This window comes from Tenrec ecaudatus, chromosome 1 (genome assembly GCF_050624435.1).
Source record: "Tenrec ecaudatus isolate mTenEca1 chromosome 1, mTenEca1.hap1, whole genome shotgun sequence".
Lineage (NCBI taxonomy): Eukaryota > Metazoa > Chordata > Mammalia > Afrosoricida > Tenrecidae > Tenrec > Tenrec ecaudatus.
Genome location: NC_134530.1, coordinates 228,739,437 through 228,755,644, shown reverse-complemented (window position 1 = coordinate 228,755,644; position 16,208 = coordinate 228,739,437). Strand labels below are relative to the sequence as shown.

Below are 16,208 nucleotides of genomic sequence, written 5' to 3'. Positions count from 1 at the left end.
AGCTGCGATCTGATTGACAGGCTAAACTCCACCCCTTCATTTTTAATCCTCAAATTGACAACAGCTTATGTAATTACCATATCTATACATGTAGTTGTTATTAAATTTATACGCTTTATATTTTAGAGCAGGTTTAGGGTGACTGAAAAGTTGTGCACCAATTCCAGAGTTTCCCCCTCAACCCTCTGTACTGATTCCTGCACTGTATTTGTTACACCTGACAAATCAATGTTGTTGGATGGTCGTTCGACCTCCAAAGCGTCTTGACCTACAGGTTGAGAACTGCTGCATTAGAGGGACCCGGCAGGCTTGATGAAGGACGTGCCACCCTCCACTGGAGTTTCACAGGTGGAGTTTTGTGGGTACACGTGGAGAGCAGGGCATTCCAAGAAGGTCACATCAGCAAAGGCCAAGGCCAAAGGTGGGAAGAAGCTGGACTCGTACAGGGAGCGGCTGGGAGCTGCCTGTGGAATTTGGCTTCAGCAATCAAATTTATTTAGGAATCTATAAGTCCGAATTCAAGGCAGCAGATACCCCTTCTCTGTTGGCTCTGAGGGAAGATCCTTGCCATCAATCTTCCCCTGGCTCTTGGAGTTTCCCAGAGCAGGGATCCTGGATGCAAAGGGCAAGCTCTGCTCCCAGTTCTTCTTTCTTAAGAGAGAGAACAGGTTAGCACTGGGCTGGTCACTGAAAGGTCAGCAGTTTGAAACCACTGCTTCTACGTGGGAGAAAGAGGAGGCCGTGTGTGCCCTTAAAGATTTACGTCTTGGAAATACAGGGGCAATTGATTCACCCTGTCCTTCGGGGTGATGCAGAGATGACTGGGTGGCAGTGAGTTTGAGCGATTGGGACCAAATTCAGTACCAGGCTGAGGGTGCTAGGCCGACTTTCAAAGGCAAGCAGCACACACCTGCTTTTCTATTTTTTAACGAACCTGGTAACAATTCCTTGAACGTCACATTCACCCCATACCCACCGTCGTGGAGAGTGAGAATAGAACTCCCAGAGGGCCTGCCAGCTTCTGGAGCCCCGGTGCCTGCATGCTGTCTCGGCTGGGCAGCACAGGCATGGGGGCATCCAGACGCAAGGAAGGGGCTCTAATGCCCTCGGCAGAGGAAGAGAACAGGCGCACGTACACCACACACACACACACAACACACACACACAACACACACACAACACGCACACACACACACACAACACACACACACAACACACACAACACACACACAACACACACACAACACACACACAACACACACAACACACACAACACACACACACACACACGCTGGAGCACTCGTGCAAAACAAACCCCCTGCTCCAGCCGGGACCCGAGCTGGGCCCTGCCCGGCGAGCTGGAGCATCCGAGGGGAGAGGACCGCGGCATCCCTGTGGCCTCCCTTGGCTAATTACTGCTTCTCCTAGGTCCATGACGCCTGCGTCTGCCAGCACAACACTGCCGGCCCCAACTGTGACCGCTGTGCTCCCTTCTACAACGACCGGCCCTGGAGACCCGCGGAGGAGCAGGACCCCCATGAGTGCCAGAGTACGAGCCCAGGCTCGGCTCCTTTCCTGTGGGGGCCCTTCTGGGGCTGGGTGACCTGACCGGGACACGCAGAGATTTTACTTTTTATGAATGATATCTAAACTTAATTATAACCCTGCGATATGAGCTCTCTTCTGTGGACTGGCACAGGGTTCGTCTCGAAGGCCATGGTGGCAGTTCTACCCTGCCCCGTAGGCTGGCTGTGAGTCCAAATCGCCTCTGTGGCAGTGAGTTTGTTTGGTTGTTGTCTTCTGTGGAATGAAGAGCATTGGGGGGGGGGGGGTTACCCTTACTGTCCCTGTCCATCCCCTTAGTCCAGCCCGAGGGCTTTCTCTCTGCCCTAAACCAGTGGCCATTCTCCTCCAGCCTGGCCTCACAACAGGCGTCAGAAGTCTGAGCTCTTTCCCCTCCACCTTCTCCCCAGTCCCTGTAAACAGGAACCCCTGGGCCAGGAAGCAAAGGCCGCCCACTGAGAGTCTGAGGGTTGAGTTCCCAGATGCACCTTGGGAGCAAGGCCCGGAGTGCTGCCTTAGAAAGCGCAGCCACTGCAAACCCACGCGGACACCCATGGGGTTGCCATTAGTCGGTGTTCATGGGACAGCAACAGCTTTGTTTCTTCAACTTAAACTAGATGCCCCACAACTCCCTGGGCCTCAGTATCTCCATCCGCTGCCCTGAGTATGCCCCTCGCAGCGTTGCTCAGAGCTGCGATGCAGGGAAGCTGAGGTGAACACCAGGCTTGGACTCTCCTCTGCAGGGTGTAACTGCAACGGGCACTCAGAGACGTGCCACTTCGATTCAGCGGTGTTTGCGGCCAGCCGGGGGGCGCACGGAGGTGTGTGTGACAACTGCCGGGACCACACAGAGGGCCAGAACTGTGAGCGCTGTCAGCTGCACTATTTCCGGAACCGGCGGCCCGGCGCTCCTATCGAGGAGACCTGTATCCGTGAGTAAGGGGCTGGGGACCCGGGTGTCATCTGTTCATTGGCCCCATCTATGCCAGGCACAACTATGCGAGGGCACCCCACCTGCATTTCTGGGACACAGAGCCCCTGGGGTGTGGCAGGGATTGGGGGTGGCCATTTGCGATTCATGGTGCACAAGTCACTTCACCTCGGGACAGCCAATCAATCTATAGTCCTTATTTCAGTTGGTCCATTAACATAGAGCCCTTCTGCGAGGCGTGGGAGAGGAAAAAGTAAATATTGCAACAGCTCGATGGTTACACAAATATTCAGTGAGCTAAACCATAGACCAGAAACAAGCCCACCGCGCTTGACTGGATAGGTCCCACGCAGGGCTCCCAGGGTGATAAATCTTCATGGGAGCAGACAGCTCCTCTTTCGCCCACAGAGCAGCTGATAGGCCTGAACCGCCAGCTGGCGCGTCAGCTGTTGTGCCCCCAGGGCTTCATCATATAAGCCCTGCACATCTGATAACGAGGGAGGAGAGGCAGGAGGGGCGGGGGGGGGGGGGGGTGGCGTGGAGAATGCATACCGCGCATCTCTTGTCAGGTTTTCCAGTGTGGATGTAGCGAAGGCAGTTGGGCTTCTCTGATTTTTTTCTTTTTAAGTTTCAAGGAGAAAGGGTCGCGCCACTCCGAATACCTTCACTAGGGAAGGGAGAGAGAAGGCCGGGTGATCTTCCTAATGGAAAGACCCTTGGGCAAGAGGGAGTGTGCATGGTGGGGGGGAGGGGGGGCAGCAGGCACGGAACTAGTTGGCCAACTGCACTCTGTTGGCCACTGGGCCCCTCCTGTCCAGCCTGGCCACCGCCCTGCAGCATCCTGTGAGATTGCTACACAAATCTGAGGGCTGTGCCTGGGTCACAAGCCGCAGAGGGTCTCACTTCCAACCAGGGGTGAACTGCACACTCTTTGCTTGGCATACAGGGTCTTGCGTGGTTGGGTCCCAGCAGGTGTCCTCCAGCCTCCCGTAGGCGCTCCTTCAAGGGATTCCCTCTGTTGCCTGGGCTAGCTCCCTCTTTCCTGGACATGCCACATGGTTGCATACTTTGTGTCTGTGTGTGGGGGTGGGGGGCATTTGCACATGTGACTGCCTCGGAGCGTAAAATCTCCACCCCTCCCCCTTCCCATGACACTTACCGGCCAACTCCGATGCGTCCATCCAGTTCACGTTATCCGTCTATGGTACTGTCTTTGCCACGTGAATGAGGGTTGGTGTTTATTTTGTTTTCCCCACAGTGGGGAGAGTTCCTGGATGGCAGGGATGATGTCTGAGAGCTCCAGGCCCTAGTGCGGGGACTGGCTGGCAGAGGCTGGACGCTTAAGGAACGTTTGTTGAAGGAACATGTGATAGTCTTCTCGGGGAGCACGCAGGAGTGGGTTAGCATGTCCCCAGTGCCGGCGAGTTCCTGCAGGAGAAAGCACACTGAGGCGGAGCAATCTGGTCGGGGCAGGTTTCATCAGGAAAGATTTTCTGCATAAAGGGATCCTAGGTTTTGTAAAACATAAACGAGATCTTTGAGTGTGAGGAGTGGAGGCCGGAGCCACTTTCTGCGGACACCACTTGTCAGTGGAAAGACGGAGGCACTCTTGACTCCTGCTTCTACTACGTCCCTGAGGGAAGCTCTTGAAGATTTTTGCGCCTCAGTAGTTTTCAATCTCGATATCCAACTTTCCGGGTGATCCAATAGATCAGATGATGGAGCATGTGATAGCACCTGGCTCCATGCTTGGCACATGGCAGTCATCAGTAAAAGGACCTCCGCAAACATGTGGTTAGTCCTTGACACGTGTCGGGCACTGTCCTGAGGTCTGTACACTTCACCGTTTATTCCTCATCAGAAACCTATGGTGCCTGTATGATTATGATTATCATGAGCTCCATTGTTATTCCTTCAGACAAAGACACTGAGGACCGCAGGGGTAAAAGTCAGACTAAAGGAAATGGCCAGTTAGTGGTGGAAGAAGGATTTTTAAACCCAGGCATTCTGGCTCCTACTGTCAAGCCCTGACCTGCACGTGTCTTCTTTGTCCCTCCCGTGATGTGATGCCATGCTCCTACCCCAGCCTGCGAGTGTGACCCCGATGGGGCCTTGCCAGGAGCTCCCTGCGACCCAGTGAGTGGGCAGTGCGCGTGTAAGGAGCACGTGCAGGGAGAGCGCTGTGACCTGTGCAAACCGGGCTTCACGGGACTCACCTACAGCAACCCGCAGGGCTGCCACCGTGAGTGGGGGTCCGGGGGTGGAGTCGGGGTCAGGGTCTGCACGGGGCAGGGCGGGATGCCTACAGGCCGGGGAATCTGTGACTCGCTCTGCTCACTGGGCTCTCTGCAGAAGAAATCCCAGCTCAGGGTGCGCAGTGGGGAGAGTCCCAGTCTCCCCTTCTCGCCAACACTGGGTGCTATTCCACTGGCCGCCAGCAGGTGGCGGCATGGGCTCGGTTGGGGAGATGGACTGAATCACAGAAGGGTGGCAGGGGCAGGCTGCCCAGTGGCCAGGCGGGTAGGTCACCGAGGCTGGTGGGGAAGCGGTGCCCTGTGGGTCAGCCACGTTACCTGGAGGAATCGAGCTTGCCAAGTTCTTTGCCCAGGCTATGGCTCCACTCCCTGGACGTCTGTCTGTCCTCTGGGGGTGAGTTTTTCTGGGTGGGGAGCCCTCCTCAGCAGTCATCCCTCCTGCAGGTTGTGACTGTAACCTCTTGGGGTGCTCCCGGGACATGCCCTGTGATGAAGAGACGGGACGCTGCCTGTGTCTGCCCAACGTGGTGGGCCCCAAGTGTGACCAGTGCGCTCCCAACCACTGGAAGTTGGCCAGTGGCCGGGGCTGTGAGGCCTGTGCCTGTGACCCGCACAACTCGCTCAGCCTCCAGTGTAACCAGGTAAAAAGGAGTGGGGGGCCTGCTGGCTCTCTCTATCTTGTCCCTCTCAAACTTTCCGGTCAGGGCCACAGTCTCTGGAGAGACCACTCAGAGTCCCCTTCTCCCGTGGCTCTCTTGGTTTGGGCAAAGCCGTCCCTGCCGTGCCTCCTGCCAGGCTCGCTCTGGGCTGTCACGTCAGGCTTGCCCCTGAGTGGGCGCTTATAAGGAGTGGGTAGCACACCAGCTCCACAGGTCATTGGGTTCTGTTTGCTGCCCAGCCCCCCAAAACAGGCAGGCAGAGCCCATGAGGGTGGACCCTCCCAGTACACCCCCACCTCCTCAGTTCACAGGACAGTGCCCGTGTCGGGATGGGTTCGGGGGCCTGACCTGTAACACCGCAGCCATCCGCCAGTGCCCCGACCAGACCTATGGAGATGTGGCCACTGGATGCCGAGGTGCGTGCTCACGGAGTGGGGTGTGTGGGTGAGGGGGTGGTGTGCAGGCAGATGCGCACATGCACACATGCTGGGTAGGAGGTGCCCGTTTAACCGTAGCTAGGTAGGTACGTAGGTAGGCATAGGTGTGGTAGCATGTGACATGTGGACCAACCATAACCCAGCGTGCAGCCGTCCCCATGACTGCCACCCCTGCCCAGCCAGTCTGTGCCCACCCCAGTCCCCGGGGCAAGCCACCCCACAGCAGTCGGCTGCTTTTCTCCAATGTGCCCGAGGAGGAGTGTTTTCCATAACCATTTCCAGGGCAGCGTCGGGGAAGAGAGGGCTCTTCTTCCTGCCTCACAGGCGGGACAGACTTGGCGACTTGAGCAGCGGCAGGCTGATGCAGCAGGTGGCTTTGCTCTGCCACCACCATGGCCTCCGTCAGTGGCACGGGGCCCACTGCTCCTCCTTGTCAGGCATGGGTTTCCTCTTCTGAATACAATGGGACGTGCTGTACTTGACCACTCTGTGCCTCGGGGAAGAAAGGCGTTGCTAACTCTGAGAGGGACTTCCTGCTGGCTGCAAATGGGTCAGGAACCAGGCTGCTACCTAGCAACCTGAGGGGCCTGGTGGCAGACTTATGAAACAGCAGCCGCCACAAAGCCAGTTCGTTCTACTCGCATACATGTGGGCGGGCTCCCCATTCCATTGCAACTCCTTTGTCACTCCTGGAGTGGTGATGATGGGCCAGTAAGTTCACATGTGTGTCTTGGAACATTCATACGCAAAGCAAACCAAGCCAAACCTGTTGCTGTCAAGTTGATTCTGACGCGTGGTGAGCCCGCGCATGACAGAGTAGAAGGGATGCAGAGTCTCCCTGGCTGCCGTCTTCCGGCCAGTGGATGCCTGGGCCACCAACCTCAAGCCAAACTCACTGTGGTTGAGTCCGGTCCTTACCAGAACAAAAAGCCTCATCCTCTCCCTCAGAACAGTTGGTAGCTTTGAACCACCAACCTTGTAGTTAGCAGCCCAATGTGTAGTCCACTACGCCACCAGGGCTCTGTGGTCAGCCCACACAACCAGTGTTTGCTCACCCTGCTCACATTGTTGTGAAGCGCGGCTGTTATGTGGGCCTCAACCATCCCTTATTCTAAGGCATGCACCTGGGTCCTCTGCCTACCTGGCCCCCAACCCCTGACTATTGCTTCTTCCTGACCCCAGCGTGTGACTGTGACTTCCGGGGAACCGAGGGCCGGGGCTGTGACAAGATCTCAGGCCGCTGCCTCTGCCGCCCTGGCTTGACGGGGCCCCGCTGCGACCAGTGCGAGCGAGGCTACTGCGATCGCTACCCCGTGTGTGTGGCCTGCCACCCGTGCTTCCAGACCTACGACGCGGACATCCGGGAGCAGGCCCGGCGCCTCGGTGGTCTCCACAATGCCACGGCCAGCCTGCAGCCTGGGCCGGGGCTGGGCGACCGCGACCTGGCCTCCCGCCTCCTGACTGCCAGGAGCAAGATGGAGCAGATCCAAGCAGTCCTCAACAGCGCCTCGGCCACAGAGCAGGAGGTGGCCCAGGTGGCCAACACCATCTTCGCCCTCAGGTAATCCCCGTGCCCCGGGCTTGCGTCAGGGGTACCCTGGTCCTTCGAACACACACAGCCCTGCTCGGCACAGGGAGGTGACGTGGCAGAGCCTCCTGGCCATGGATGGGTGGAGCTGGGATTCGGACGCAGACAGAGAGCCCAGACCCTGTGTTCTCTGCGTTAGTCACTCTGGATGAGGGCATCAGAGAGGCAGGGCCTCTAAAAATAGCTTCCGTTCGGCTCTGGAATGAAAGGTTCCCACCCACACACCCCATCGTCCCACCAGCAGAGGAGCCTTCGCCTGAGAGCTGGTTCTGGAAGGTTCTATAATTAGTTTGCTTCAGCAGCCCTGGCTGGCTGAGGGCGCACAGAGCTGTCCAGGCGTGTGACTGGCAGCCTGAGAAGAGTGATAAAGGAGAGGGATGGGGTGCAGGAGCTGCTTTTTGGAGGCGCTGGCTGAGGCTCAAGCAAGTCTTGGAGTTCATTCACTCTACATTAAAAAAACCAAACCAAACAAAATCAAATTCCCCACCACCTATTATGAGTTTGCAGTGTGCTACAGGCTGGGGATATTAAATGAATCCGACCTAACTTTTGCCCTTGGAGGTGAGGCGCGGTCTGTGCAAAGTAACCATAGCATCATAATATTTCATTGGGGACAGTCATGAAGGGAGGTGCTATCTGATGGAAGTTTCAAAAGTCCAGTGGTCATTCCACATGCCCCGGTGGTCTGGACAAGCTGGCATGGAGGGGCATCCCCGGCCTGAGTAAGGCCCGGAGGTTCGAGAATGGAAGTCCTTGGGGTGGGCTCTTGGTGGTCTGCTAGGCGAGGAGCCCTGACATCTCAGTGGCTGCAGGCTTGGCTGCAAGGATCCACCAAGAGCCCACCCCAAGGCCTTCCATTCTCGAACCTCCACCTTCAGGTGGAGCCGATGGGTAGGCAGCTTTTCTGGGGTCTGGAGCTCAGCAGGAGGTGGCAGCTCTGCCAGGAGAGAACCAAGGATGGTGGGGTCCTGGCATGGGCCCTGGTGGCCAGGGGCAGGGAGAGCAGCCCTGGAGAGAGAGAGAGAGAGAGAGAGAGAGAGAGAGAGAGAGAGAGAGAGAGAGAGAGAGAGAGAGAGAGAGAGAAGACAAAAGTTGAGGAAGGAGAAAGGTGCATGGAGGCTCCCCTGAGGACGGGCTTCCCGGGGAGTGCGTGGCTGTCCAGGCCCTTGGCCAGGATAGGCTTCTGCAGCCCGTAGGCTGGCCCTTCTGTTGCCTTTGCTGTAGCTGCAGAGCTCTGGCTTCCAGACTCCACGGGGAGCTTGCGGGGTCCAGGGTGGGGGTGGGGGGAGGCAAGTCTCCTCGGTGCTTTACTGAAAGCCTCTCTCCTCTCTGTCTCAGGAGGACCCTCCAGGGCCTGCAGCTGGACCCGCCCCAGGAGGGGGAGATCCTGTCTCTCCCAGGGGACCTGGAGAGCCTGGGCCGAAGCTTCCATCAGCTTCTCGTTATGTACCAGAGCAAGAGGGAGCAGTTTGAAAAGATCAGCAGCGCTGATCCTTCGGGTGAGCAGGCCGCTGAGCCCGCCCGCGGAGTGGCCACTTCTCTCTTCCACAGGCTCACCCCCCTTCCCTTCTTCTGACAGGGGCCTTCCGCATGCTGACCGATGCCCACCAGCGGTCATCCCAGGCTGCCCAGCAGGTGTCTGACAGCTCCCGCCTGCTGCTCCAGCTCAAGGACAGCCGGAGAGAGGTGGAGCGCCTGGAGAGGCAGGTGGCCGGAGGAGGAGGTGCCAGCAGCCCCCAGCTTGCAGCCCTGAGGCTGGAGATGGCCTCCTTTCCTGACCTGACTCCCACTGCCAACAAGGTGGGCTCTCGACTCATGGCATCAAGCCCCTCCTCGCTGCAGATTCCCAGCCTGCCACATGCCAACTGGGGCCACACACTTCCTATGAGGGCAGAGCCCATCCCAGGGAGAATCCCCCCCCCCCCCAACACCCCTACCCATCCCCACCCTTGTGCCCTTAGGATGTACTCAGCGGTTGCTAAGGAAACACAGTGCCGGTGCTGGGTGGACGTGGAATTTCCTGGCAATGTGTTTTCGGGGTGTGGGATGGGAGTGGCTGTTGAGGAGCCTTGGAGTGGCCTTGTAGACACCCCCATCTCTCCACAGCTTTGTGGGGGTTCTAGGCAGCTGGCCTGCACCCCGGGAACATGTCCTGGGGAGCTGTGTCCCCGAAACAATGGCACCGACTGTGGCTCCCTCTGCAGAGGGGCCCTGCACAAAGCCGGCGGGGCCTTCCGGGCGGCAGGGCAGGTGGCCGAGCGCCTCCGGGGTTTCAATGCCCAGCTTCAGCAGACCCGCCAGATGGTGAGTGTGGCAAGGAAGGGTGGGCACTCTCAGGAGGAGGCGGAGAGAGCAGGCCCCACCAGGGCACGATTGAGTTCCCGTTTTACACCTGGGGGACTGAAGTCTAGAGATGTGAGCTGACTGACTTTAACCCCTCAGCCAGGGAGAGAGACTGTGCTGGGCTTTGGATGTGGCGCCCATGCCATTTTTTGCATGGTCAAGCCGGGTTAGTCATGACGCAGCCTAGGCTGGCCCCGGGGTAGCCCGTGGTGGCCCGCGGGATCTGCGGGTGCTCCTGAGAGGCTCTGTTCCTGACCCAAGTGCCTGTCCTCAGATCAGGGCGGCCGAGGAAGCTGCCTTGCAGATCCGAACAGATGCTCAGCGCCTGGAGACCCAGGTGAGCACCAGCCGCTCCCAGATGCAGGAGGGCATCAGTCGAATCCGGCTCCTCATCCAGCAGGTCCGAGACTTCCTTACAGGTGAGCCTGACCTCTGCCCTGACCTCCCTGGCGCTTGCTCCTGGCCTGCCCCTCAATCCCACGTCCCGCTCTCTGCTCTTCCTCTTTACATGTCCCCTGATTCTGTCCTTGTTGGGACCACCGCTGTGGACTTCTGAGGAGCCTCCCCAGCTCCCGTCCTGTTCCTGCCCCTTACCTCGGCCTAATAGCCCGAGTCAGCTTTGTCCCGCACACATTTCCTACTTACATTCCTCCCGCGACTTCACCCTCACCGTTGGGCTGGGGTCCCACTTTTTGTCTCGTCCTGCGTGGTCTGGCCTCTGCCCACCTCCTGGCAGGGACTTTGGGCTCCTCCCCACCTTCCCTCTTTTGATTCTCCAACATGCCAAGTTCCCACCTGCCTCGGGGATGTTAACCGGCGGTTTCTCTGTCTAGAAAGCTCTCCCCAAGGCTACTGCTGCCTGCCCGCGAGGTCTTCAGTGAAATGCCATCTCCCTCTCCATCCCTTCTCAAAGAGTTCTGCAGAGGGCCCCTCTGACCGCGAAGGAACCATCATAGTAGAAATTAATGGCAGAAGGAAAACCAGGAATCCCACAAATAGGAGAGGGGAGGGTCTTCAAAAATTCTTGGGAAAAGTTCATGATTCTTAAATTCCATGAACTTTCTGAAAACCCCGTGTATGTGGACGTCTAGGAATACCTTGTTAAACAGCCAATGAACGGGCCAAGAAAGAAATCAAGAGGAAAAATTTTTTTATATATGAATATATATGTATATATACACGTATGTATGTATGTACAAGTGCCCTTTCAGGTTCTGGCATTATGCTAGGTGCTGGATGTATAGTGGGAAACAAGACAACGATACCTGCCCTCTTGGAGTTTGCAGTCTAGTAGAGAGAAACATGACACCGTAGTAGATAAACGAGTTTAATAACTGGAGCCTGAGTGTTGTCATAGCAACCCCACAGCACCCCCATATGCATACTTCGACTTGAACAAAAAGGAACAGTGTCTGACTTGGATGGCATTGCTCACTCTGGTATGGTGAACAATTAGGAGCTTGCTCCAAGCCACCCAGTGCTTCCATGAGAGAAAGACCTGGAGGTCCGATTCCGTAAAAGATTACAGTAAAAAAAAGCTATGAGCAGTTCCACTTTGTTACGTGGGGCTGCTATGACCCAGTAGCAAGCCTTGGGCTGTGATTATTGAAGTCATTTATCTATTAGCATGTTGTTTGTCTCACTTCTAGCTCGCAAACTCTGAGAGAGCAGGGATCATGGTGTGTCTAGCTTATCACCGTATTGCCAGCACCTAGTATAGTGCTAGATGCAGAGGAAACAAAGGCACCTGGCCTTTGTTGGAGAAGGAGTCCTAGCGGCACACGGGGCTGCTAACTGCAAGGTCAGCAGTTCGAACCCACCAGCTGCTCTGCAGGAGGAAGATGAATCTTTCTGCTCCTGCAAAAATTCGGTCTGGGAAACCCAGGAGGTCTGCTCTGCACTGCCCTGCAGAGTCTCTTTGAGGCAGAAACTCACGGAACGAATCAACGAAGCTTCTCTTGCTGCCCTGGGAGCAGAGCGGTGGCACTTTGGGTTAAGCATTGGGTTGCTAACAGAAAGGAAAGTCAGCAGTTCAAACCCACCGTGGGAGAAAGAGAAGCCTTCTGCCCCTGGAAAGATTTAGTCTCTGAAACCCTAAGGCACGGTTCTACCCTGCCCTGTCGGGCGGCACTGAGTCGGTTTGGTTCGGTTGGGCCCCACTTGCCATCAGAGTGAGACAGGGCCGTGTCAGTGTCATGGAGAGATGCCTGGCCCAGGACCCAGGAGAAACCGTGTGGCTCTGGGCCAGGTGCTTTACATATTGACCTCTCTTTCCCTGTTGGAAACTCACAAGTTGATTCTGGGGATCAAATAACTGATGTAAAATGTGCTTGAAAAATTAAAAGTGCCTTAGGAATGTGAGCTGGTATTCTTAGACTCTGGGTCTTTGCCAGGGAATTTGCTTGGCCCGGAGCCCAGTGAAAGTGAGCCGAAGGCTTGGTATACCAACAGTAGCTCCTCTTGCTACTACTGCAGTGCCTTCACGCCAGGCAGGCTGATGGCAGGCCACAGAGAATGCAGGGTAGGTGCAAGGAAGCCCTGGGACTTGTCCAAGGTCATGTGTGTCCCACTCACCTCGTTGAGCCCAGGCCCTGCATCCTAGATCTACACTAAGGGAGGGTGCCTCCTGGGGACATAGATTTGACCTCTACGTATCCTTGCTACCAGATTCTTTTATTTCAACCCTTCAGGGGGAAGGTGGTTATTTCTATTTCCCAGATCAGGAAACTGAGTTCAGACTTGCTGCAGGGTGCTGGATTAGGGGGGAAATCCCTCAAAACTAAACTCACTGCCACTGAGTGGATGCCAACCCTGTGGGTTTGCAAGACTGTAATTGTTCACTGGAGCAGAGAGCTCCATCTTTCTCCCGAGGAGCAGCTGGTGGTTTCAAACTGCTGACCATGCCGATTCGTAGTCCAGTGCGAGCAGGTCTGAATTGAGAGCCCTTTCAACTGTTCCTTCTCTGTGGGAAACTCCATTACCGTTGGTTTCCCGTGTTCCCATGAGCTTTTGGAAGCCCCCGCATACTGAGTGCCTCCCAGTGCCAGGAACTGTGCTGGGTGCTGAGGACCAAACAGAGCCCTGCCCTCGTGGAACTTGCCGTTTGAGGACAGACGAGAACTCAGATCTATGAGCTGAGCATGGGCCTGGGTTGGGGGACAAATGCCGAGGAGTAGAGACACCCCAGGGAGGGAGGGTGATGAGTCGCGAGGTAGCACGGAGAGTTGGACGTCTAGCTTGGCTGGCCAGGGAGGGGACATTTGAGCCAAGACCTGGTCATTTTTGTCTGCCTTTACAAAATGGAGTGCTCTGGGCCAAGGAGGGGGTGTGTGGATGGGGGGCTTATTTCCAGGGACACAGCTCCAGTTCCTGGCTGCGCTCCCTAATCTCGGGCTGATTATGTGTGTGTTGCAGCATTGTTTGGTCCCAGCTGTCTGGCACCCCTGCCTCTCCCCAGCCCGCGGCTTCCTGTGGCTCCAGACACTGAGCTGCCACAGCTGTGCCCACATCCTCTTCCCAGCAGTCACATGCCAGCCACATTCCCCGACATCCCATTGCACGGGAGTTGGGACTGGTCAGGAGGAAGTGGCACCTCGTTGGGGTCCCAGACCCAAAGGGCCACTGTGTGCCTCCTTCTTGGGTGATCCTCACCTTAGATCTTTGGAGAGATGGGGTGGGCTTGCCAAACCTGACTGACGACTATCTTCTAGGCCCCGACATCGATGCGGCCACCATCCAGGAGGTCAGCGAGGCGGTGCTGGCCCTGTGGCTGCCTACAGACTCCGCTACGGTCCTGCAGAAGATGAATGAGATCCAGGCCATCGCAGCCAGGCTCCCCAACGTGAACCTGGTGCTGTCCCAGACGCAGCAGGATGTGGAGCGGGCCCGCAAGCTGCAGGCTGAGGCTGAGCAAGCCAGGTAAAGCCCAGGCTCCCAGCTTCTCCCCTGCTCAGACTCGGGCTGACTGTTTGTGCCCCAGCCCCGTGGCTGGGAGTAGAAGGAGAACTTGTGCAGAACAGAGGGTGTAGTGGGCTAGGGGTCAGGAGGAGCTTGTTAAATGATGACCAGGGTCTAGTTGAAAATTGACTTGGGATGGGCCTGCCATCCCTACTGGAAATGATGTCGTAGGAGGGGGGTCTTCGGTATAACACCTGCATTCATGGTGTCTCCTTGAGAGGGGTCCTAGGATGTAAAAGCAACTGTTAGCACAGTCATGTGCTCCTTGTCCTTTGTCTGGGCTGGAAGAGTCTGCTCTCGGATTGGCTGCTGAGGAGAGTCACACGCTGACTTGCTCTCTCCTGCTGCCTCTGTTTCCCCCTTCACTCCCCTCTGCCCAGGACCCGGGCCCATGCGGTGGAAGGCAAGGTGGAGGACGTGGTGGAGAACCTGCAGCAGGGCTCCGTGGCGCTGCAGGAAGCTCAGGACACCATGCAGGGCACCAGCCGCTCGCTTCGGCTGATCCAGGAGAGGGTTGACGAGGTGAGGCTCCGTGGCTTCCTTCCCTGTTGCCCTGCCTTCCCCGCCCCATCTCTGGGGACTGGACAGCTGGACACAGGCCCGGGACATGGAAGATCCCAGAGAGAGACTCAGAAGGACACTGAGCAGGAGGACTGGGGATGAGCTTGACTTCTGAGCCTTTGGCTCTCTGGTCTCATGGCCAAGATGCAGAAGTTACAGGTGGACTCTGAGTCCCAGAGGGGAGGGGTCAGCTGAGGAAGAGGTCTGGAAGTCCATGGGGCCGCCAGAGGACCGGCAGTTGGGCCACCTGGGATTTCCAGGGTGCAGAGAGTTTTGCTGTATAAGTTAAAGGGAATGGTGTGTCATAAGACCACTTTACTGCAGCTCTGAACCCCACTGGCTCTCTCCGTAGGTCAAGCAGGTCGTGGGGCCAACCGGGAAGCTGGTGACGGCCATGACAACACAGCTGAGTGGCTTCTGGGCACAGATGGAGAAGCTCCGTCGCCAGGCTGGGAACCAGCGAGCCCAGGTGGCAGAGGCCCAGCAGCTTGCTGAGGGTGCCAACAATGAGGCGCTGAGCACTCAGGAGGTACAGGGCAGGGTGGAGGGCAGGGCACTGCCAGAGCTAGCATGTGAGTCAGGGGACTTTATGCACCCAACGGCAACGGGAAAAGAATGAGAAGGGACTTTAGGAATAGCCCAAACCCTATCCAGCATCTGGATCTGCCCCCCCCCCCCCCGTCCCCAACACACACACACCCTGGGCTGCTTTGGAAGGATGGCCAGGCTGCTGCAGACGACCCGGGTCAGGTCTCCTTGTACAGGTTAGGTGAGGACTTGTCCAGAGCCCCAAAGCTAAGCTAGCAGCTAGCAGCTAGTCTAGACATCTAGTCCAGAGCCCGTCTCACTGTGCAGGGCCCTGTCTTGGCTCCACGGTGGAAACAGACGCTATTGACCTAGCCTAATCAGGATCCCATCGCTGTCAGAATTAGTCCAGCAAGAAGATTCATTCAAAACGTGCTTCAGGCCTTCAGTAGGCCATTTGCTTTCCCCTGGTCCTTGTAGACTCGTGTCATGGTCTCGCTGCCACGGAGAGTATGTGCCTGGCACGGGGCTGGAAGGGACGTGGGTAAAGTGGTAGGAGCAGGGGATGGGAGGAAGGGAACTAGAGATGTTTCAGCCTTCATCTGTGGCCTCGCGGTGTGAGAGGCAGAGCAAGCCTATTGGGGTGTAATAGCCAGTTGCCATCAAATTGGCCCTGACGCCTCTCAGGTGAGCAGAGAGTCATACGCCATAGGGCTTTCAATGGTTGGCTTTCGGCAGCCTTTTCTAGGTGTGCTTGAGCCTCTAATTTTGGGGTTAGCTACAGGCCACTGACCTGTTTGCACACTCCAAGAGTCCACTGGGGTGTTGCAGCGGGAGCCCCCTGTCAGTGTGTGTTGCTCTAGGGGATGTCAAGTGGGTGATGCTGATGATGACGACACCGAGACCTCTCTACCTTTTCCAGGGGTTTGAGAGAGTAAAGCAGAAGTATGCTGAGTTGAAACACCGGTTGGGACAGAGCTCTGCATTCGGGGAGCAGGGCAGCCGGATTCTGAAAGTCAAGACAGAAGCAGAAGAACTGTTTGGGGAGACCATGGAGATGATGGTCAAGATGAAAGGTGAGGGGATGGTCCCTGTCCAGAGCTTCAGAAGTCAACTCCTGTGAATCATCAGTGCGAAGGGAGAAAGACTTGTCAGGATTCACTGGTGTCATGGTTATGTGTTGGGTTGTTAACCATGAGGTCAGCAGTTCAAAGCCACCAGCGGCTCCTCGGGAGGAAGATGAGGCTTTCTATTTCTGTAAAAAGTTGCAGTCTGGGAACCCACAGGGGAAGTTCTTCCCTGTGTGTAGGAACACTGAGTCAGAAATGACTTGATGTCAGTGAGGGTATGTTGACGGGAGGGGAGAGGAGGGAATGAATACAAGGGCCA

General features: G+C 56.7%; 1 protein-coding gene across 1 annotated transcript in view; it reads left to right on the top strand.

Moving 5' to 3' along the window:
• Positions 1 to 16,208, top strand: part of LAMB3 (laminin subunit beta 3) — a 39,092-nt gene that overhangs the window by 19,910 nt on the left and 2,974 nt on the right. Inside the window, exons 9-22 of the mRNA XM_075529844.1 lie at positions 1,429 to 1,549; positions 2,307 to 2,495; positions 4,581 to 4,736; positions 5,194 to 5,390; positions 5,713 to 5,824; positions 7,028 to 7,406; positions 8,772 to 8,932; positions 9,013 to 9,233; positions 9,540 to 9,737; positions 10,051 to 10,195; positions 13,487 to 13,694; positions 14,114 to 14,255; positions 14,647 to 14,823; positions 15,742 to 15,895. Of these exons, the coding sequence (XP_075385959.1) occupies positions 1,429 to 1,549; positions 2,307 to 2,495; positions 4,581 to 4,736; positions 5,194 to 5,390; positions 5,713 to 5,824; positions 7,028 to 7,406; positions 8,772 to 8,932; positions 9,013 to 9,233; positions 9,540 to 9,737; positions 10,051 to 10,195; positions 13,487 to 13,694; positions 14,114 to 14,255; positions 14,647 to 14,823; positions 15,742 to 15,895 (2,560 nt within the window). The remainder of the gene's footprint in view (positions 1 to 1,428; positions 1,550 to 2,306; positions 2,496 to 4,580; positions 4,737 to 5,193; positions 5,391 to 5,712; positions 5,825 to 7,027; positions 7,407 to 8,771; positions 8,933 to 9,012; positions 9,234 to 9,539; positions 9,738 to 10,050; positions 10,196 to 13,486; positions 13,695 to 14,113; positions 14,256 to 14,646; positions 14,824 to 15,741; positions 15,896 to 16,208) is intronic.